This window comes from Danio rerio, chromosome 18, assembly GCF_052040795.2.
Source record: "Danio rerio strain M-AB ecotype USA chromosome 18, GRCz13ab, whole genome shotgun sequence".
Lineage (NCBI taxonomy): Eukaryota > Metazoa > Chordata > Actinopteri > Cypriniformes > Danionidae > Danio > Danio rerio.
The window spans coordinates 51806648-51830000 of NC_141038.1; the positions used below are offsets into that span (position 1 = coordinate 51806648).

A 23353-nucleotide genomic window follows, 5' to 3' on the forward strand; every position below is an offset into this window, starting at 1 on the left:
CTGTCTGTCTGTCTGTCTGCCTGTCTGCCTGTCTGTCTGTCTGCCTGTCTCTCTGTCTGTCTGCCTGCCTGTCTGTCTGCCTGCCTGTCTGTCTGTCTGCCTGTCTGTCTGTCTTCCTGTCTTTCTGTCTGTCTGTCTGCCTGCCTGCCTGCCTGTCTGTCTGTCTGCCTGTCTGTCTGTCTGTCTGTCTGCCTGCCTGTCTGCCTGTCTGTCTGTCTGTCTGCCTGTCTGTCTGTCTGTCTGTCTGTCTGTCTGTCTGTCTGCCTGTCTGTCTGTCTGTCTGTCTGTCTGTCTGTCTGTCTGTCTGTCTGTCTGCCTGTCTGCCTGTCTTTCTGTCTGCCTTCAAAAACTTTAAATGGTGAATCTGTGCATTTATTGAGCGTAAAGCTGACCGCTGTTGTTTACTAGTGTTTTTGCCAGGGTGAAATCTGCACAAAATGCTAGGTTGGGTCAGATATGGACAAACCCAATGGTTGGGTTAAAAATAAAAACATTTAAAAAAATAATCATTGAGTTTGTCTACATTTTACTTCAATTTAGATGTATTCCTCTAGAACAAAAATGAAAAGAATAGCTAAATGGTGATGGAGTGTCCCAAAATCCCCTTGGAAACTGAGTGAACTTTTTACACCCGTAAATAACAGCATAAGAGGGAATAAAAATAGCTCAAGTCTGATGGAGTGTCACAGAATCCCCTTAGAGGCTGAGTGAGCATTGTATATTGTGGCATTAGAGTATCGGCTGAAATGAATGCATTGAAAATGACATCAATGCATAATTATTTATATATTCAGAAATGTTTGCAGTGCTGCTTTACAAATTTAAGTTGAAACTATTTCATTTTTGTTTCAATTGACATTATGGCCCAATCCCAATTCTATTTTTGTTCCCCTTCCCCTTGGCCCTTGAAACAGAGTGTGAAGGGGAAGAGCTTCCAAATTTACCTCTAACAATTGGGACAGCACTACAGCACCTTCACACGTCATCATATGACATCGCGATCTCTTGCTTCTTAGGAAATCAGACGATTTTTTGGAGTAACTCTAATGTCTTAACTCGTGGGAAATCTCTTTTTATTGATAAGTGGTTTGAAAGAGGAATTGTTTTTGTTTTGGACTTATTTAAAAATGATGGCAATATTTTGGAATATGAAGAATTTATGACATTGTAGAACTTCCCTTTGCCAGCTAAATCCTTCAACTGTGTTATAGAGTTTGTTACAAAGTTATGTGCATTTATTTAAGACTTTTCTTTACTTAAATGAGAGGGAAAAATTATGCCTAAACTTGTTTTGGATGGAGTGTCTTTTTTTTGATAAAAAATGTGACAAGGCAAGGCAAGGCAAGTTTATTTATATAGCACATTTCATACACAGTGGCAATTCAAAGTGCTTTACATAAACAGGAATAAAAAAGACAAGTTAAGGAACATAAAAGGCAGACAATAAAAATTGTTAAAAGCAGATAAAAACAAATTAAAATGAGTTAAAACAGGCTATAAAAGAATGAAAAAGAAAATGAAAAACAGAATAGTGCGATCTGTCGGACGGCTCATTCAGTAAAGGCACAGCTAAACAGATGTGTTTTTAGTCTTGATTTGAATGTGCCTAATGTTGGTGCACATCGGATGTCAGACGATTGTTACATTACTCTGTATATACCACCCCAAGATGTAAATTTTTTTGGACCAACTTCTCTGACTGCATTCAATGGAAGACAGCATGGTTATTACCTGAAAAATTCAGCATATATAACAAAATAAGAGAGAAAGATTTTAAGATCTTGCATAATGTTTATCCTACAAATTCCCAAATTGCTAATTATTTTGATATATCTAATTAGTGTACTTTCTGCAATATACATGAAGAGACTTTATTTCACTTATTCTATAGTTGCACTCACGTTAAACATCTTTGGAATGACTTTATTTTTTATTTATCATCAATTTTTAAACATGATTTAAATTTGTCTATTAAAGATGTATTTCTGTATTTCTCGGATGATGATCATGCTCTCGATCTTATTGTAAATTGTTTTGTGTTACACTGTAAATTTTTTATACACAATAATAAGTTTCTAAAAACAATACCTATTTTTAATACTTTCCTTGATGAAATTTTGTACAATATTGAATCTCTTCAGCTTATTAATAATAAGAAGAATAATAAGTTTCTTAAAGCTTATGACAATCTTTTTTCTTAATGATTGAGGCTGTGTATTATTATTTGTTTTCTCTCTGACTTCTTTCTTATTTTTTGTTATTGTATTTTTTCTTCAATGCAGTGATGTTATTATTCTTGTATTCAATAAAGAAAAAAAAAAAAAAAAAAAAATATATATATATATATATATATATATATATATATATATATATATATATATATATATATATATATATATATATAAGAATTCTTAGGAAATTAGACGATGGCGACTGCTGTAGTTATTCCAGTTGTGCTATTTTTTTGTTATTCTTATCTTCAGGAAATCACTGAATGTTATCATAGCGATATAATGTGGCAATAAGCTCATAACTGTAGTGTGCATTTACACCGTGGCCATATTCATCTATGCAAACACACGAAAACAACATTAACATTATAGCAGACACTGTAAACAGCCCATTCCCAGTGACTAGGCTTTTCTGACAGGGTATTCCAGTGTCATCGAGTGTCAGAATGTTGTGGGACTGCTGTACAGGGTGATCAGGGATTATACATAGCGAAATTTAGTGGTTTTTATTGTAGTGTTTTTTTTTTAAGCATGACGGTAACACATGAACGTCGTTATGAATCTTTTAAAACATGCGCTTCTTAATAATGACAAAAATATATAATTTGTGCATCTCCTTCCGTGTGCAGCTATGCTGCTGTTGTAGCTGGTGTATTTTGGGAAATATTCTTACCTTTTGGTTTCGAGTGTGGTCCTGAAATTTCCAGGGGTATCTAGCCCTACCCCTTAGCCCTACACCTTCAAGCTAAAAAGAATTGGGACACCCCTACCCCATTACGTGAATGCACAAAACGAGGGGTAAGGGGAACTGCTAAGAGGTAGAATGAGGATTGGGCCTATATTAAACTTAATAACCTTAACCTTTCTGATTTTGATTTTAATAACCTTTTGTACACTGTAAAAACATTTGTAAATTATATATATATATTTTGTATATTTTGTGATTCATGTTTTTTGTTTTCCCTTTATTTCTGCTTTTAAAATGCATTATGGAAGCTTGATCTGTCTTCTAACAACTTTTAATCTTAAAAAGTTGGAAAAAGTGACTTTTATGAACATTTTTAATAGTTTGCAGTGCTGTATTGTCTGTGTTGGTGTTGTATATTACGCTACAAAAACCTCGTAATAAACTTATTTCTCTATATGTTATTATTTACTCTAAAAAAACCTTAAGTTATTTATTTAACCCAATGGTTGAGTTTAAAATATTTGGTGCTTTGTTGGGTTATTTTTAACCTTTATTTGGTTATTAATAACTCAACTAGTTGGGTTAAATGTTTGGTGCTTTGTTGGGTTATTTTTAATCTTTATTAAGTTATTTAATAACTCAACCAGTTGGGTTAAACATTTGAATTTCAACAGTCAACTGATTCAATTGACACAGAACAGCTGTATGTTGATGTGCGTGTGTAATGTTGTTTTTGCGTTATAACGTTTATATAGTCTCCAATGCAATAATATTTCTGTTATTTTGATCATGTTCACCTTTCTCTAGTGATTTTTATATCCGTTTCTCCAGCACTCTTAATTAATGATGATACAAACGCTTTGTAACTGATCTATAATAAACAGATAAAAACAGTTTGTCTACCTTCCGTGTTCATCTGTGCATTTTTTCGGGGGGATTTATACACATATTTGAGATATTCGGCCGTCATTCTCGGCTTTAGGACCCAGCGGAAAAATCAACTCGGTATCGTGTCCAGTCTTGGTGTAGGTTTGTTGCTTTTTAATAAAAAAGCAAATTTCCTTTTGCTAAAAAACTATATTGTTGCATTTAAATACTAAGATAGACAAGCCTGATCTCATGAGGAAACGCAAGTATTTTACGTTTTGCCAGTTTAGTGGCTAATTAGTACGAATTCGTACGAGTTCAGTTGTATGAAATTGTATGATTTTAAAAAGGAGGCGTGGCACATAACCCCACCCCTAATCCCAACCGTAATTGAGTGATGAACAAATCATACTAAATTGTACAAATTACATCGTACGAATTCATACGAATTAGCCACTAAATGAAAAAGTTACAAATTGCCGTGAGATTGTGTTGGATAGACACATTAAAAAAAAGATAGAAACATTTAAAAAGTTGCCAGTTTCCCCAATAAATTGAGAATCTGAAAAATTAACAGTAGTATAGTAATAGTAGCAATAGTATCACCAGAACAAAAAAATACCATTTAATCAAAATAACCCAATGCATTAGGTTAAATGATATAAAATAACACATAGTTGGGAAAGTGCTATAATAACCTATAGTTGGGTTAAATGTTGGGGTATTTTTAACCCAACTATTTTTTTAGAGTTCCTATATATTATAACATAATAATAATAATAATAATAATAATAATTCATTACATTTATATAGCGCTTTTCTGGGCACTCTAAGCGCTTTACACAATGGGGGGGGGATCTCCTCATCCACCACCAGTGTGCAGCATCCACCTGGATGACGCGACGGCAGCCATTTTGGCACACCACACACCAGCTGATTGGTGGAGAGGAGACAGATTGATGAAGCCAATCATGATATGGGGATGGTTAGGAGGCCATGATGGACAGGGGCCAGTGGGCAGATTTGGCCAGGATGCCGGGGTTAAACCCCTACTCTTTTTCGAGGGACATCCTGGGATTTTTAACGACCACAGAGAGTCGGGACCTCGGTTTAACTTCTCATCCGAAAGACGGCGCTCACTGAGCAGTATAGAGTCCCCGTCACTATACTGGGGCATTAGGACCCACACAGACCGCAGGTTGAGCGCCCCCTGCTGGCCTCACTAACACCACTTCCGGCAGCAACCTAGCTTTCCCATGTGTACTGACCGGGCACAGCCCTGCTTAGCTTCAGTGGGCGACCATGTGAGAGTTGCAGAGAGCTAGCTGCTGGATAACATCCCATAATGCAGTTCACAAGCATAAATAAAGGGAAAACACTTTATAATACGGAAACTGTTAATAAACAGATATTTTTTACAGTGTAAATCTGCTTTTTTTAAATTAAATTTGTTTATATCGAACAAAAATGTATACACTTAAAACAATTCTTTAAGCAAATACATGTCATAATTGAACTAAGATGAAGCACAGTAATTATTGTAAAAAGCGCTGTACAAATTAACTTGAATTGAATTGAGGCGTCACGGTGGCACAGTGGGTAGCACGAGTGCCTCACAGCAAAGAAGGTCACTGATGGGCCCAGCTGGGTCAGTTGGCATTTATGTGTGGAGTTTGCATGTTCTCCATGTATTGGCATGTGTTTCCCTGGGTGCTCCGGTTTCCCCCACAGTCCAAACACATGAGCTATAGGGGAACTGCATAAGCTAAACTGGCCGTAGTGTATGAGTGTGTGTGCGAATGCAAGAGTGTATGGTTGTTTCCCAGTGCTGGAAGGGCATCCGCTTTATAAAACATATGCTGGATAAGTTGGCGGTTCATTCCGCTGTGGTGACTGCTGATGAATAAAGGGGTTAAGCCAAAAAGGAAATGACTGAATTGAGTTGAACTGAAGAGCAGGTGAATGTTTGAGTGTGGATTTGCTGAAAGTGTTTGTGTGGACTGTGAATGGAGAGGATCTGGTGCACATGTAGACGCTGCTCTCGAGTCTGTCTGCCGCGTTTGTTTTCTTTAATAAAACTACATCACCCCAGCTGAGCGCCCGCATTGAGAGCAAATGTAGAAGTGACCCTGGACGGATCTCTCTGCCTCTGTCGGTCTCACGAATGAGTCATGAACAAGACAAAGACGGCCTTCACTTATTGGAAGTTTGAAATTCTTCCCCAAAACAAAAGATTTAGCGGCCAGTTATGAAGTTTGGACAGTTGTGTTTACATTGGTTAAAAGAAATAAACATTGTACACAAAATGAAAGGAAGATTATCGGAGTGTGTTTCATGAACACAGAACAGTTTCAGTTTTAGTCTATGAAGAAATTTGGTTTAATATGTTATTAAGTATTGAATTTATTTATTTGTGATGATAATAATCATAATTATCATCCTCATCATCAATATTTTTATTAATATATTTATGTAATGATTTTATTATTATTATGGGTGATGGCTCAGAGGTTAGCACTGTTGCCTAGTAATAAGGTCGCTGGTTCGAGTCTCAGCTTGGTCAGTTGACATCTGTATGGAGTTTGCATGTTCTCCCCATTTTTTTGGTGTTTCCCAGTACTGGGTTGCAGCTAGAAGGGCATCCACTGCGTAAAACATATGCTGGATAAGTTGGTGGTTCATTCCTCTGTGGCGACCCCTGATAAATAAGGGACCAAGCCGAAGGAAAATTATTATTATTATTATTATTATTATTATTATTATTATTATTATTATTATTATTATTATTATTATTATTATTATTATTATTATTATTATTATTATTATTATTATTATTATTATTATTATTATAGGATGAGGCAGTGGCGCAGTGGCGCAGTAGGTAGTGCTGTCGCCTCACAGCAAGAAGGTCGCTGGGTCGCTGGTTCGAACCTCAGCTCAGTTGGTGTTTCTGTGTGGAGTTTGCATGTTCTCCCTGCCTTCGCGAGGGTTTCCTCCGGGTGCTCCGGTTTCCCCCACAGTCCAAAGACATGAGGTACAGGTGAATTGGGTAGGCTAAATTGTCTATAGTGTATGAGTGTGTGTGTGAATGTGTGTGTGGATGTTTCCCAGAGATGGGTTGTGGCTGGAAGGGCATCCGCTGCGTAAAAACTTGCTGGATAAGTTGGCGGTTCATTCCGCTGTGGCGACCTCGGATTAATAAAGGGACTAAGCTGACAAGAAAATGAATGAATGAATTATTAATATTATCATCATCAAGATTCTATACAATTTTCATTTAATTTAAAAAGTTTTTTGCTTGTTATGAGGTATTTATAAGGTTTTTCACTCAAGCTTTACAATAATGATTTATTACTAAATGTATCTACGAATATAAACTAAAAATGTATAATTTATTCATAGTTCAATATGTAGTAACACATTATTAAAATCTAGAGTTGTTTTAATCAATGCATTGTGAGTTAACAAGAACTAACAATGAATGACTGAAGTGTGCATTAACTAATGTTAAATTTATACTGTAATATATGTATTGTTCATTGTTTGCTGATGCTATCACGTACTTGAAATAGCATTGACAAAAATGGAACCTTCATAAACAAAATTAAATGTAATACTTAATATTATTATCAATGGAGTATGTTTTATGTACTAACTGAAAGTGTAGGGTATTGTATATTGTATTGATTTCAATTAATTAATTTATTCATTTATTCATTTACTTACTTACTTACTCTGAGGGTCATTTATATCGAAGTTGATATTTAGCCGCACCATATTGGTGTTTCCTAACATCTAGTTTTTATGAGGTGAGTTGTTAGCCCAGCTTTCAACTCCCAGCCTGGAGGACCAGGACATACACTCATACACTATGGACAATTTAGCCCACCCAATTCACCTACAGCACATGTGTTTGGATTGTGGGGAAAACCGAAGCACCTGGTGGAAACCCACGCCAACACAGAGAGAACATGCAAACTCCATACAGAAATGCCAACTAATCCAGCCGGGGCTCAGTGACCCACTTACACACGCGCACACACACACACACACACACACACACACACACACACACACACACACACACGCACACACACACACACACACACGCACACACAGACACACACAGACATATATATATATATATATATATATATATATATATATATATATATATATATATATATATATATACAGTTGACCTCAGAATTATTAGCCCCTTTTCAATTTTTTTCTTCTTTTTTAAATATTTCCAAAATTATGTTTAACAGAGCAAGGAAATTTTCACAGTATGTCTGATAATATTTTGTCTTCTGGAGAAAGTATTATTTGTTTTATTTCGGTTAGAATAAAAGCAGTTTTTAATTTTTTTAAAAACAATTTTGGGACAATTTTGGGACAAAATAGATAGTCTACAGAACAAACCATCATCATACAATTACTTGCCTAATTACCTAGTTCACCTACTTAACCTAGTTGAGCCTTTCAATGTCACTTTAAGCTGTATAGAGGTGTCTGAAAAATATCAAGTAAAATATTATTTACTGTCATCATGACAAAGATAAAATAAATCAGTTATTAGAAATAGGTTTTTAAAACTATTATGCTTAGAAATGTGCTGAAACAATCTTCCCTCCATTAAACAGAAATTTGGGAAAAAAATAAACAGGGGCGCTAATAAACCAGGGGGGCTAATAATTCTGACTTCAACTGTATATATATATATATATATATATATATATATATATATATATATATATATATATATATATATATATATATATATATATATATATATATATGTGTGTGTGTGTGTGTGTGTGTGTGTGTGTGTGTGTGTGTGTGTGTGTATGTGAATGTAAATATGTATATATAATACTAATACCAATGATAATATTACGATTATTGTTATTATTATTTGTTTATTTATTCACTTATTGTATTGTAAAACGCTGAAATAGTTTTTTCTTGTGTAAATGTATTTTGACTTTTTTTTTTTTTTAGAAAAATTTCTTCTTACATTATTTTTAGCTTTTAATCTGTAGAGTGCATTGAACATCGCAAAAAAGTGACAATGCAACTGTTCTTTTTTTTTTTTTTTTGTCGTTTTTGAGCATTGTAAAGAACACTGTATAAATGCTGGTTTCCACATAAGTCCTTCATGTTGTCCCAACACAAATTAATTCAATTACCCTAATCGTTTTTTTTTTTTATATATAAATTTAAGTGGATTGATCATATAACAACTAAGCTGCTCCCCATAATCATGTAGTTTGAGTCATTTTTTGAGTGTGTAAAGGGTTACCAAACTGCATTTCATGTTGACTTTTAGCCATTTTTTTTCAGCTGGCTGTGGTTGTGTGTGTACGCAATCAATTGCGATATTTGCATCTGTGGCTCCAAACTGGCCTTAAGCAAAGCAACATCTTAATAATGCGTGCAGCTTAATTCTGATTGCGCCGAGCATCATTAGTCATTGTAATTTGAAACAGTGAGTACGTTTACATTTCAAGCTGGAGAGCACATTTTTGGTGCGAGCATGAAACGATGACTACGCTGAGAATTCTGTAAGAAATGCACATTATCAAGAGCACTGACTTTGATGTGAGTTTGTCATGCTTGTATGTAAAACAGGAACTTTCAGCTCATGTAGACGCCTTAATCTTATTATTATTGTCTTATTCAGATTAAGGCAAATCATTTGATTACTGATGTCCATGTAAAGTAGTGAGTGCTGTGTTTTTTTTGCAGGAGGCGCTGTCAGTGGTGAGTGAAGACCAGTCTCTGTTCGAGCCTCCATACGCCGCTGCTGCTCCTTTACCCAAGACAGACATGACTGCGTCCGGGACTCAGGATTACGGCCAGACGCACAAAATCAACCCCATTCCCCCTCAGCAAGAGTGGATTAATCAGCCGGTGCGGGTGAACGTCAAGCGAGAGTATGACCACATCAACGGATCCAGGTATATAATGCACAGTGCATTCACTCAGAGCCGGTAGTCAATTTGAACACTACACAAGGGTTAATGCACAAATTTTAGCTTTAAATCCATACTGCATTCGCTGTTGTGGTGTTATAAGAGCTGTTGAATCTGAAATAAACATCAGTAGGCAATAGTTCTTCCCTCTGTCCCTCTATCGTCCTGCAGAGAGTCGCCGGTGGACTGCAGCGTGGGGAAATGCAATAAAATGGTGGGCGGGACCGAAGCGTCTCAGATGAACTATACTGGCTACATGGATGAGAAATGTGCTCCGCCTCCAAACATGACGACCAATGAGAGGAGAGTCATCGTCCCCGCAGGTGAATACTGCATAAGTATGTTTAAATGAGAATTCGAATGATGTATTAAAAATAAATAAATGTCAATTCTACTATAAGTGTGTAAACTATTATTAATTAATAATTACTGTCCTGTTTCGTTTATTGTTTGGGGTTTTTTTTTATCAGTGATGATCTAAAGTTGAAAATAGAAGACATGAATATATTAATTATGCAAATTAAATATTTACTAAAATCTAAATCTACTACTACTATTAATCTACTAAATCTACTACTACCCTGCAATCAGTACTTTTCCTTGTAATGCATTGAAAGTCTATTTATTATTTTTATTTATATATATATATATATATATATATATATATATATATATATATATATATATATATATATATATATATGTATATATATATATGCATAGACAATTGAACACAAATATATACAGAGTATATATGTTTTTTCCAAACGAAAAGAAACTGCTTGTTAATGAAGTGAATTTAAAAAATAAATGAAAAAAAGAGTAAATATGACAAATATTTGCAATGTTAACATGTTATTGCTACATTAAATGCCCTTAATGTCATTGTATTGTTTACAAATTTTATTACCTATGTATATTTTTTAGACCACATTTTATGCACAATGTATATACTGTTAATTTTCTTTTTCTTAAAACTCTACTTTTTTATATTAATGTTAGGCACCTTGGGTCTGAGAGTAACGCAATTTCGATTCTCTATATGTCTTGTACATGTGGCTGAATTGACAATAAAGTTGACTTTGACTGATTAATGCAATATTCACTAATTTATAGTATTTGTTTTGTACTTTTCAAAGTACATATTTAATTATTTTATCTATCTATCTATCTATCTATCTATCTATCTATCTATCTATCTATCTATCTGTCTGTCTGTCTGTCTGTCTGTCTGTCTGTCTGTCTGTCTGTCTGTCTGTCTGTCTGTCTGTCTGTCTGTCTGTCTGTCTGTCTGTCTGTCTGTCTATCTATCTATCTATCTATCTATCTATCTATCTATCTATCTATCTATCTCTCTCTCTCTCTCTATACATATATATATATATATATATATATACAGTTGAAGTCAGAATTATTAGGCCCTCTGACTTATTAGCGCCCCTGTTTATTTTTTTCCCAAATTTCTGTTTAATGGAGGGAAGATTGTTTCAGCACATTTCTAAGCAAAATAGTTTTAGAAACCTATACTAATAACTGATTTATTTTATTTTTAATACGATAACAGTAAATAATATTTTACTTAATATTTTTCAAGACACTTCTATGCAGTTTAAAGTGACATTTAAAGGCTTAATTAAGTTAAAAAGAAAAATTAGCTTAAAGGGGCTAATAATTTTGTCCCAAAATAGTTTTTTTAATAAATTAAAACTGCTTTTATTCTAGCTGAAATAAAACAAATAAGACTTTCTCCAGAAGACAAAATATTATCAGACATACTGTAAAAATTTCCTTGCTCTGTTAAACATCATTTTGGAAATATTTAAAAAAGAAAAAAAATTAAAAGGGGGCGAATAATTTTGATTTCAACTATATATATATATATATATATATATAATGTGTGTGTGTGGGGGGCAAATAAAATCTTGAAAAAATGTTAAAAAATAAATTTCTTAGCGTTTAGTCTATCATGAGTCTAAAATTTCATTCATAATGGTCTTAAAAATGTCTTAAAGTCTTAAATTTAACTTGCAGAGACCCTGGTTAGTGAACAGTTATTATTTACACTTAACCCAATAGAAATAGCTTATGTGCTGTCTGTAAACCCAATGTTGCGCTTTCTGTTTCAGACCCGTCTCTGTGGTCTCCGGATCACGTGCGGCAGTGGTTAGACTGGGCCATTAAGGAGTACGGTCTTCAGGAGATCGACACGGCCATGTTTCACAGCACAGATGGAAAAGAGCTCTGCAAGATGAGCAAAGACGACTTCCTGAGACTCACCAGCGTTTATAACACCGAGGTCCTTCTCTCACATCTCAATTACCTCAGGGAAAGTAAGTCCGACACCTCTGTTAATCCATTTTGCATGGGCTGAGGTGGAGTTTAGCTTTTTGCGACACTTGTATTTGTGGTTTTGTGACGACATCAGAATGCACTTAATAGTACTGAAGCTTTAATATTAGATTTTTGTTGTTGTCTATCACAGATGTGACATCGTATTTTAATATTTGCATAAAACAAAATTCGCAAAGTGATATTAGAAAGGTGGCTCAGTGGTTAGCACTGTTGCCTCACAGCAGGAAGGTTGCTGGTTTGTGTCCCGTCTGAGTCAGTTGGCATTTCCTTGTGGAGTTTGCATGTTCTCCCCATGTTGGAGTGGGTTTCCTCCGGGTGCTTCGGTTTCCCCCACAGTCCAAACACATGTGCTATTGGGGAATTGAGTAAACTAAATTGTGTGAGTGTGTGATTGAGTGTGAATGGGTGTTTCCCAGTACTGGGTTGCGGCTGGATGGGTATCTACTGTGTAAAAGATATGCTGGAATAGTTGGCAGTTCATTCTGCTTTGGCGACCCTTGATAAAAAAGGGACTAAGCTGAAGGAAAATGAATGAATAAATATTAGAAAGATGATATTGTTTCTGGGCTGAGTTTCCCAAACAACGACGTAACTCGCGGCTGAACTATCATAGTACGATGCATTGTTTGGGGAAAGAACGATGTAGTGAAGAGTGTTTCCCAAAACCTGTAGTTTCTTTGTCGCAGCTCCATTGTTATAACGTAAAACGCCCATAATGATGCTCTAAACGGGGTGGAGGAACTACTTCTTTAGAGAAGAACCCCATCATTTCTTTGTGCAAATTATATTGTTTTACCCGCACACACATTTGAAATGTAATCCAATATTAGTTTTTCTAAAAACACGCACTCACTTTCCATATTAATTATGTTTTCTTTACAAATATTATTGAGAACATTGCATTTTATGTTTCCCAAAACTATTATTACCGTTGCAAGTTCCGTCGTTACAAACATAGTTTGTTGATTTGCCGTTTCCCAAATCCGTCGCTACAACGAACATTCGCAAACTGCGTTGCAAATTTGTGCACTTGCAACTACACCTCTGCAGCTGTAGTTAGATACATAGTTCCTGGCTTTGTTCTATTCCCACTTATCCCCCTATGCCCTATTTATTTAGAACATTCTGAAATTTAAATATGGAATAATTAAAAATAAAAAAGCATTAAGGTCATCTCTCTTGCGTGTAAGTTGCTTTCAAAGTATTTTTTACAGTTCAGCTTTAGCGATCTTCATGTTTACAATTGCGCTCCCTTCGTAGTGCACTTTAAAAACATTGATGTCATTTTGAACACAGCCTCATGACAAAAGCTATAGGTGACCTATTATTTAAAAGCGGAATTTATGTTACGTCTCCAAAACTTGTGAAAGCAAAAAACACAGCATACGTTAATGCTTTTAATTTATAGTGAATTGCTTATGAAGTATCTGTACTGTACATGACCTGCTGGTTAGAAGATTTGTGCAGTGGTTTGCATATGTCAAATTGTAAAAGTAGACTTTTCTAAAATAAAACAATATCCTACTTAATAATAATAATAATAATAATAATAATAATAATAATAATAATAATAATCTTTATCATCATCATCATCATCATCATTAAAACTATTATTAAAGTAGGATTTTTTAAATAATAAATATATATTTTATTTCTTAATAAATAGCCTCATTATTTATTTATTTATTTATTTATTTATTTATTTATTTATTTATTTATTTATTCATTCATTTATTATTTATGCGATTTATATATGATATTAGAATATGTGATAGCTTTTGTAAGTGATTTTATGTTTTAGAATAGAATATGTAATGTTCTCAATAATATCTGTAAAGAAAACACAGACCCTATATAAATATATATATATATATATATATATATATATATATATATATATATATATATATATATATATATATATATATATATATATATATATATATATATTAATATATTAATTAATATGGAAAGCCAGTGCATGTTTTTAGCAAAACTAATATTGGATTTTTTTTTTTTAATGCGTGTGCGTATAAAAGAATATAATTTGCACAATGAAATGATGGGGTTGGTCTCTAAAGAGGTTGTTCCTCCACCCCATTTAGAGCATCATTATGGGCGTTTTACGTTATAACAATGGATCTGCGACAGAGAAACTATGCGTTTTGGGAAACACTCTTCACTACATCGTTCTTTTCCAAAACGATGCATCGTACAATGATAATTCAGCCACGAGTTACGTCGTTGTTTGGGAAACGCACCCCTTTTTATGTTTTATGACTATTTACGAGCAACTGACCAATAAATTGTTCCTAAAGCATATAGAAGAGCTTGTATGAATTTTGCCACATCAGTAAAACATTTGGAAACAGTTGTGACTGTTTAATGCATGACCGTCCATGCGAGAGATCTTTTCTTCTGGAGAAAGTTTTATTTGTTTTATTTCAGCTAGAATAAAAACGGTTTTAAATCATCTGAATTTTAAGGTCAATATTATTAGCCCCCTTAATCAATATTTGTTTTAGATAGTCTACAGAACAAACCATCTTTATATAATGACTTGCCTAATTACTCTAACTTTACCCTAATTAACCCAATTGAGCCTTTGTATGTCACTTTAAGCTGTATAGAAGTGTCTTGAAGAATATCTAGTCTAATATTATGTGCTGTCATCATGGCAAAGAGAAAATAAATCAGTTATTAGATATGAGTTATTAAAACTATTATGTGTAGAAATGTGTTGGGAAAATCTTTTCATTAAACAGAAATTGGAGAAATATATATATATTAATAATTCTGATTTCAGTGGTGCTTTGCACATTATGCTGACTTTTTATTATCCCCGTGCTCCTGTCTTGCTCCACCTGCTCGACTGCGTTTGGTTTGGCAGATTTGCGATGATTTTGATTTTAAGCGAGCGTCCCGTCCCGCCGTGGGCTCAGACTTACAGAGATGAAGCCCAGGTGCATGTCCTCGGGTCTGTTGCATGGTCAAGTTTATCCCTAATTTACAACAGAGGCATCTTGTCCTATTTCTCTTCCAAGGGATTTCTTATATTATTTCCCCTGCATGTGTTGGCAAGAATCCATCAGCTTTTGGTGGAAATCCACTCACTGTCAACTATGTATAAGCTAAATCTTGGCTAACACTTTAGTTTAAGTAACCCTGAGTTTCCATTATTAACAACACTGTAAACAATGTCTGTAATGTAATTGTTTATTTATGCTGTTGAATTGCATTATGGGATCTTTCTTCCAATAACTTTTAATATCGAAAAGTTCTAAAAAGTGACTTTTCTGATCATTTTTAGTAGTTTGCAGTGCTATATTGTCTGGGTTGATGTTGTCTATTATGCTACAGAAACCTTGTAATAAACTGTCAGTACATTTTTTGCTATTTTACAGACTTATTTCTCTGTGTTATTATTTCTTAGACATTATATTATCTCAAACTACTAACATGTCAATAATGTCACTTTGTTAAACTGTAGACTTGAATTTTTTAAAATAGAAAGTCAACAGAGCAGAGATCAACATCCCATAACGCAATTCACTACCGTAAATAAATAGAAAACACCTAATTAACAGATTTTTTTTTTACAGTGTACTGGTTTATTACCTGCCTATTATTAAATTACTTTTAAAATCAATAAATACATACATACATACATAAACAGATAAACAGATAGATAAATAAAATAAATAAATAAATACACAAATAAATAAATAGATAGAAAAATAAATAAGTACATGCATACATAAATAAATAGATCAATACATATACAAATAAATAAAAAGATAAATACATATACAAATAAATAAATAAATAAATAAATAGACAAATAAATAAATAGATAAGTGAATACATAAATAAATAAATAAATAAATAAATAAGAATAAATAGATAGATAAATAAATAAGTACATGCATACATAAATAAATAGATCAATACATATACAAATAAATAAAAAGATAGATACATATACAAATAAATAAATAAATAGACAAATAAATAAATAGATAAGTAAATAAATAAATAAATAAATAAGAATAAATAGATAGATAAATAAATAATTAAATACATACATACATACATACATACATACATACATACATACATACATACATACATACATACATGCATGCATGTATGCATAAACAGATAAACAGGTGGATAAATAAATAAATAAAATTAATACATGCATAAATAAATAAATAAATAAATAAATAAGTTAATTAATTGATTAATTAATAAATAAATACACAAATAAATAAATAGATAGATAAATAAATACATGCATACAAAAATAAATAGATAAATACATATACAAATAAATAGATAGATAGATAGATAGATAGATAGATAGATAGATAGACAGACAGACAGACAGACAGACAGACAGACAGACAGACAGACAGACAGACAGACAGACAGACAGACAGACAGAAAGATAAATAAATAAATAAATAAATAAATAAATACATCAGTTGTTGAATTTTGGGTGTTTATAACTAACTGCTTATTGGTGCTACTAATATTACAGAAAGTATGACTTGCTTGCTCTGAAAATAAATAATGCTGCAATAAATGAAACCGCAGAAGATCTGCTCACTGCTGTAGTCCTCCCATTAAAATGCTTGTGGTGACGTTGGACAGTTTTACCCAGTTTTACACTTAACCCAGTGGAAACTTAAATGGATAGTTCACCCAAAAATGAAAAGTCTGTCATCATTTACCCACCCTCTGCTTGGGACACACCTATATATGAGTTTCTACTTTCTGCTGAGCACTAAAGAAGATATTTTGAAGAATGTTGGAAACCCGTAAACACTACAGAGATCAGTTTACAACATTCTTCAAAATATCTTCTTTTGTGTGTGTGTGTGTGTGTGTGTGTGTGTGTGTGTGTGTGTGTGTGTGTGTGTGTGTGTGTGTGTGTGTGTGTTTTATTATTATTTATAAAGGTTTTGGAGCAACTTAAAATTGAATAATTTTGAGTACATTTTTATTTGTGGGTGAACTATCCCTTTAAACTCTTGTTGGCTGTAAAACCAGAGCTAATAAGTGTAACAATTTTAATTGAGGTACACATTAATTGAGTATTAACTAGTTACTAGTGGCTCATTACCTGCTTAATTATATATTAACTGCTTATTAGTACAAATATTAGTATGATTGTATTCTACATCTTTACTGTATCTTCCCAATATCTAAACCCAACCTACTATCATAATAACTATTAATAAGCAACAACAAGTAGTTCATTGAGCAAAAATGGATAGTTATTCATTCATTTCTTTTCGGCTTAGTCTCTTTATTAATCTGGAGTTGCCACAGCGAAATGAACCGCCAACTTATCCAGCAAATGTTTTACACAGCGGATGCCCTTCAAGCAAAAGTGATTTTATCGAGTGAATAAACTGTTTGTATTTTGCATTTGCCGCTTCAGACTCTTCTCTCTGGCATACGCAAAGTTTATCCCTAATTTACAACAGAGACATCTTGCCCCATTTCTCTTCCAAAGGATTTCTTATATTATTTTCCCTGAATGTTTTGCCAAGAATCCATCAGCTTTGGCAAAAAAAAAAAAAAGTCCACTTGAATACATCATTGGCATCTATAAGCAAAACGTGTAGAGGACACGTCGCATCTGAGCGCTTTGTTTGCATCAGAAATGCATCAGTAAACAGAAGCAGGGCTGGCGAGACCATCTGGCCCATCCAAACATTTAAAGTAGACCTATTATACCCCTTTTTTTACAAGATGTATGTTCCTAATATGTGGGATGAACAGCGGAATGAACTGTCAACTATTCCAGCATATGTTTTACGCAGCAAATGGCCTTCCAGCTGCAACCCAGTACTGGAAAACACCCATACACCCTCATTCACACACATACACTATGGCCATAGTTTATTGAATTCCCCTATAGCACATGTGTTTGGACTGTGGGGGAAACCGGAGCACCCGAAGGAAACCCACGCCAACATGGGGAGAACATGCAAACTCCACACAGAAATGCCAACTGGTCCAGCTGGTACTCGAACCAGCAACCTTCATGCTGTCAGGCCACAGTGCTAACCACTGTGACACCCTGTTAATTAATAATGTTAATTAACTACTTTAGCACTAAATTAAAGCACAACTCCGTATGTATAATCCCTGCAGTCATCTTCAGCAGCTTTAAACTCTAATGATCGACAACTGCTTCTCACTCAGGACTGTTTATGCAAATGTGAGATAGATGATGTCAGGAGTGGGCGGGGCTTTCCCTTCTGATGACATGTACCAAGGGAGAATGCTAATCAAAGTGTTTCTGCAGACTGTTTTGATTATAAAAAAAATCGAATGAATTAATTTTTACCATTAGAGGCTGGCTGTATTCACACACTGTTCACAATAGATCTCCTTTAAAGAGATCTGAATCTTTTTAATCCAGATGGAAGGGGCAACCACTACTGCATCAAAAATGGTGAAAAGCTGTTAAGTAACGATTGATGATCCAACTAAATTTCTCTGCGCACATCTTTAGAACTGCTTGATCTTGCAGATTCGCACTCCTATCTGAACATGCAGCTCAACTCCTTGTTCAAGCTCTTGTTCTCTCCAGACTGGACTATTGCAACTCTCTACTAGCCGAGCTCCCAGCTAACTCCGTCAAACCTCTTCAGCTGCTTCAGAACGCAGCAGCACGAGTGGTCTTTAATGAACCTATAAGAGCACATGTCACTCCGCTGCTCATCCATTTGCACTGGCTGCCAGTTGCTGCTCGCATCAAATTCAAAGCTCTGATGTTTGCCTACAAAGCGACTTCTGGCTTTGCTCCTTATCTGCTCTCACTTCTGCAGATGTATGTGCCCTCCAGAAACTTGCGTTCTGTGAATGAACGTCGCCTCATGGTTCAATCCCAAAGAGGGAAGAAATCACTTTCCCGAACTCTCGCATTCAATCTGCCCAGTTGGTGGAATGAACTCCCTAACTGCATCAGAACAGCAGAGTCACTCGCTGTCTTCAAGAAACGACTAAAAACTCAACTAATTAGTCTCCACTTTCCTTCCTAATCTGCAATTGCCGCTCTGGAGATACCACTGACTGTACCCCCCCCCCCAAAAAAGACGTTTTGCTTCTTAGACTTTACACTTTACAAGACTGAAACTTGCTTACAGCACTTATTCATTGTTGCTCTTATAGTTGTGTAAATTGCTTCCTTGTCCTCATTTGTAAGTCGCTTCGGATAAAAGCGTCGGCTAAATGATTAAATGTAAATGTAAAGCAGCATTTCACTTCTGAGACGGGTGGAGTCCAACATGGCTGAGCGGTTAAAAACGGGCCTCCTTAAAAAAAAACAAAAAAAGAAATTGGTGATGGATTGTGCTGTGAGGTAATGGGAACTTTATTCCGTGGGTGTCAACGGTTTTGTGCTGGTGGCCAGGCTGTGGGCCTGCATACAGACTCGCAGTATAACAGAGCCTCATTGTGAGCTGTAGGGCAGAGTCTGTGAGCTGTCAGGTGTTTTTTTTTTTTTTTTTTTTTTTTTTTGAGCAGGACTGGGTTTTGAGTTTTCATTAGGGACGATTGCCCCGGGACTGAGCCAGAGCTTACGCGCTGGGCATTGTGGATCTGCCTTCCGCTCTTTCTTTGATTTAGCCTGTGTGTTTTGGAAACAGAAGAAAACATCGGTAATCCTCCACTCCACCATTTGTATTGCCTTGGAAGGCGTCCCGAGTGAAAATCAAATAATAATAAGGGAGATGGTCTTGTCCCGTGCACCAGAGGCTACTTGCGCCCAGCCAAAAGAAATTCGGGATCTTTTTTACCTTTTTGTGACTCTAAAGATGAAGTTCACCCCAAAAATGAAACTTCTGACATTATTTCCTCACCCGCGTGTTATTAAAAAGCTGGAACGCTGCTTCTTCTGTATGGAAAGCATGCATAATAAACTTGTCTGGTTTTATTTACTATATAAACTTTTTTTTACCGTATATTTATCATGTTGGGGCAGCACGGTGGCACAGTGGGTAGCACAATCACCACACAGCAAGTAGGTCGCTGGTTCAAGCCCCAGTTGGGTCAGTAGGCATTTCTGTGTGGAGTTTGCATGTTCTCTCAGTGTTGGAGTGGGTTTCCTCTGGGTGCTCCGGTTTCCTCCACAGTCATTTGGTATAGGTGAATTGGGAAAGCTAAACTGTCTGTTGTGTATGTGTGTGAATGAGTGTGTATGGTTGCTTCCCAGTGACGGGTTGCAGCTAGAAAGGCATCTGCTGTGTAAAAACATATATTGGATAAGTTGGTGGTTCATTCCGCTGTGGCGACCCCAGATTAATAAAGGCACTTAGAAAAGAAAATTAATGAATTAATGAATTTATCAAGCTACTTACGATGAAATAATGCTAATATGCTAAATTAATACATATAATAAATACATATAATTATATTAAAACTAATAAATATACATAATAGTATGAATAAAAGCTATGTGTTTAATTATTTATTTATTTATTTTTATCCAACAGTTCAAATTAATTTATTGGTCAACATATTATCCTCTCAAAAATATATTAGTCTGCATAACAATTAAAGTAAAAATAGTAATTATATATATATATATATATATATATATATATATATATATATATATATATATATATATATATATATATACATACATATACGCACCACACACACACCGGTCACTTTATTAGGTACACCTGTCCAACTGTCCGTTAACACAAATTAAAGCCAATGACATGGCAGTAACTCAATGTATTTAGGCATGTATATATCTCTATAGGCTTTACAGAGAATGGTCTGATATAGAGGAAATATCCAGTGAGTGTCATTTCTTTGGGCGCAAATGCCTTGTTGATGTCAGAGGTCAGAGGAGAATGGCCAGACTGGTTCCAGCTGATAGAAAGGTAACAGTAACTCAAATAAGCACTCGTTACAACCGAGCTCTGCAGAAGAGCATCTCTGAACACACAACACGTCCAACCTTGAAGCAGATGGGCTACAGCAGCAGAAGACCACACCGGGTGCCGCTCCTAACAGCTAAGAACAGGAAACTGAGGCTACAATTCACACAGGCTTACCAAAACTGGACAATAGAAGATTGGAGAAACGTTGCCTGCTCTGATGAGTCTCCATTTCTGCTGACACATTCGGATGGTCGGGTCAGAATTTGGCGTCAACAACATGAAAGCATGAATTCATCCTACCTTGTATTAGCTGTTCAGGCTGCTGGTGGTGGTGTAATGGTGTGGGGATATTATCTTGGCACACTTTGGGCTCATCAGTACCAATTGAGCATCGTGTCAACACCACAGCCTACCCGAGTATTGCTGCTGACCATGTCCATCCCTTTATGAGCACAGTGTCTCCATCTTCTGATGGCTACTTCCAGCAGGATAACGCACCATGTCATAAAGCTCAATCATCTCAGACTGATTTCTTGAACATGATAATGAGTTCACTGTACTCAAATGGCCTCCACAGTCACCAGAGCTCAATCCAATAGAGCAGCTTTGAGATGTGGTGGAATGGGAGATTCACATCATGGATGTGCAGCCGACAAATCTGCAGCAACTGTGTGATGCTATCATGTCAATATAGAGCAAAATCTCTGAAAAGTATATATAGTATGTTGTTGAATATAATATAATATTATATTGTGATTAATAACAGTGACATTTAGATATATTTAAATATATGAATATATACAAAAAATAAATAAATAAATGTGTAATAAAAAACGTAAATGTAAAAAAATAAACAAATAACTGTGTTAACATAACTGATTATTAATGTATACATAAATTTATACAACTGCTAAACTGTTGAGGTGGTTCATTCCGCTGTGGCGACCCGAAATTAATAAAGGGACTAAACCGAAAAGAAAATGAATGAATGAATAAATTGTTGAATCACACAAAACTTTTCGATTTCTGATTTTCAGTGTAAGGGGTCTGTTGACCAGCTAACACGTCTTCACCATTAAAATTAATCATTAAAATCTTATATACAGGCTTAAAAATGACGACAGCACATTTTTGGTTGAGCAGTTGCTTTAGGAAGGCCCTGTGTTATGCAGTTTACATGTGGGATTGTGTGTACATGTACATCGAACCATATGTTTATCCGGGTGTTTTCCTTTGCACCCCGGGGCTCCGAGCCTGAAACCAAAGATGATCCTTTTCCTCAGGCAACACAAACAAACACATCCTCAGACATCCACAATAAAGCCACAATACTGGGTCTGGATCCCCAAACACACGCATACACTCCTGCATCCCTCATCCCGCCATTGTGACAGTCCTCAACGTAATCGCTTCATACACATTTGCGTACATGCTGGGCTGTTTACATAGAGTCTGATTAACATTCCTGTGTGTCATTAAGCATATACACAGGCCAACGCTGAATCATACTGTACACAAATGCTGTACACACAGCACATGCATCGTAACAGGCCTGCTGCCGCTAGAGCTCAGGGTCTGTAGGAGGCTTTGTTTTGACTTTGCTGTTGGTCAGTTATTGAGATTTTATTAGCGATTGCCGCCCACTCGCCAATGTGCTTTCAATTTGCCTGCAATTTGAGAATTTGTTGGAATTTCATTGCAGGAGGGGAGCGGAGCTGAGCTGCTGCCTTTATCTACACTTATGAGTGTGCATGTGTGTGTGTGTGTGTGTTGGAGAAGTTAGATTGGAAGAAACACACACTTACAGTTTGTTTTTAGAGTCTATGTATATTGAAAAGCGTCAGGGATGAATTTGAATGCTCTTGTTGAATTGAATGCAGTAGTTTGGTGTAATTTGATCGGACTGAAATTATTTTGAGGGCTTAAAATGTGTCTGATGTAACTGATGCGGCAAAATAAATTCTGAGGCTGAAACTATTTAAAACAGATGGATTTAATGGAGGGATGAAGGGATGGCTGGATCAATGAACTGATTGAAAGATTGGATGGATGGATGGATGGATGGAATTACTGAATTGATGAACTGAGAGAAAGATTGGATAAATGGATTGAATTACTGAATTGATGGACTGATAAAAAAATATTAGATTCATGGATGGATTGTTGTTTGGATAGATAGATGGATGGATGGATTGTTGTTTGGATAGATAGATGGATGGATGGATGGATGGATGGATGGGTGTTTGGATGGATAGATTGATGGTTGCATGGAATGATTAAATTGATGAACTGATAGAAAGACTGGTTGAATGCATGGATGGA

General features: G+C 35.2%; 1 protein-coding gene across 8 annotated transcripts in view; it reads left to right on the forward strand.

Annotated features, from left to right (window-relative positions):
• Positions 1-23353, forward strand: part of fli1 (Fli-1 proto-oncogene, ETS transcription factor) — a 67598-nt gene that overhangs the window by 18808 nt on the left and 25437 nt on the right. For all 8 annotated transcript variants that reach the window (XR_015514154.1, XR_015514155.1, XM_087291569.1 and 5 more), the window contains 3 exon segments: positions 9538-9749; positions 9936-10087; positions 11891-12094. Coding sequence is in view for 6 of the 8 variants with exons in the window: in XM_087291569.1 (XP_087147695.1) it covers positions 9538-9749; positions 9936-10087; positions 11891-12094 (568 nt within the window). In the remaining 2 variants the exon portion in view is untranslated.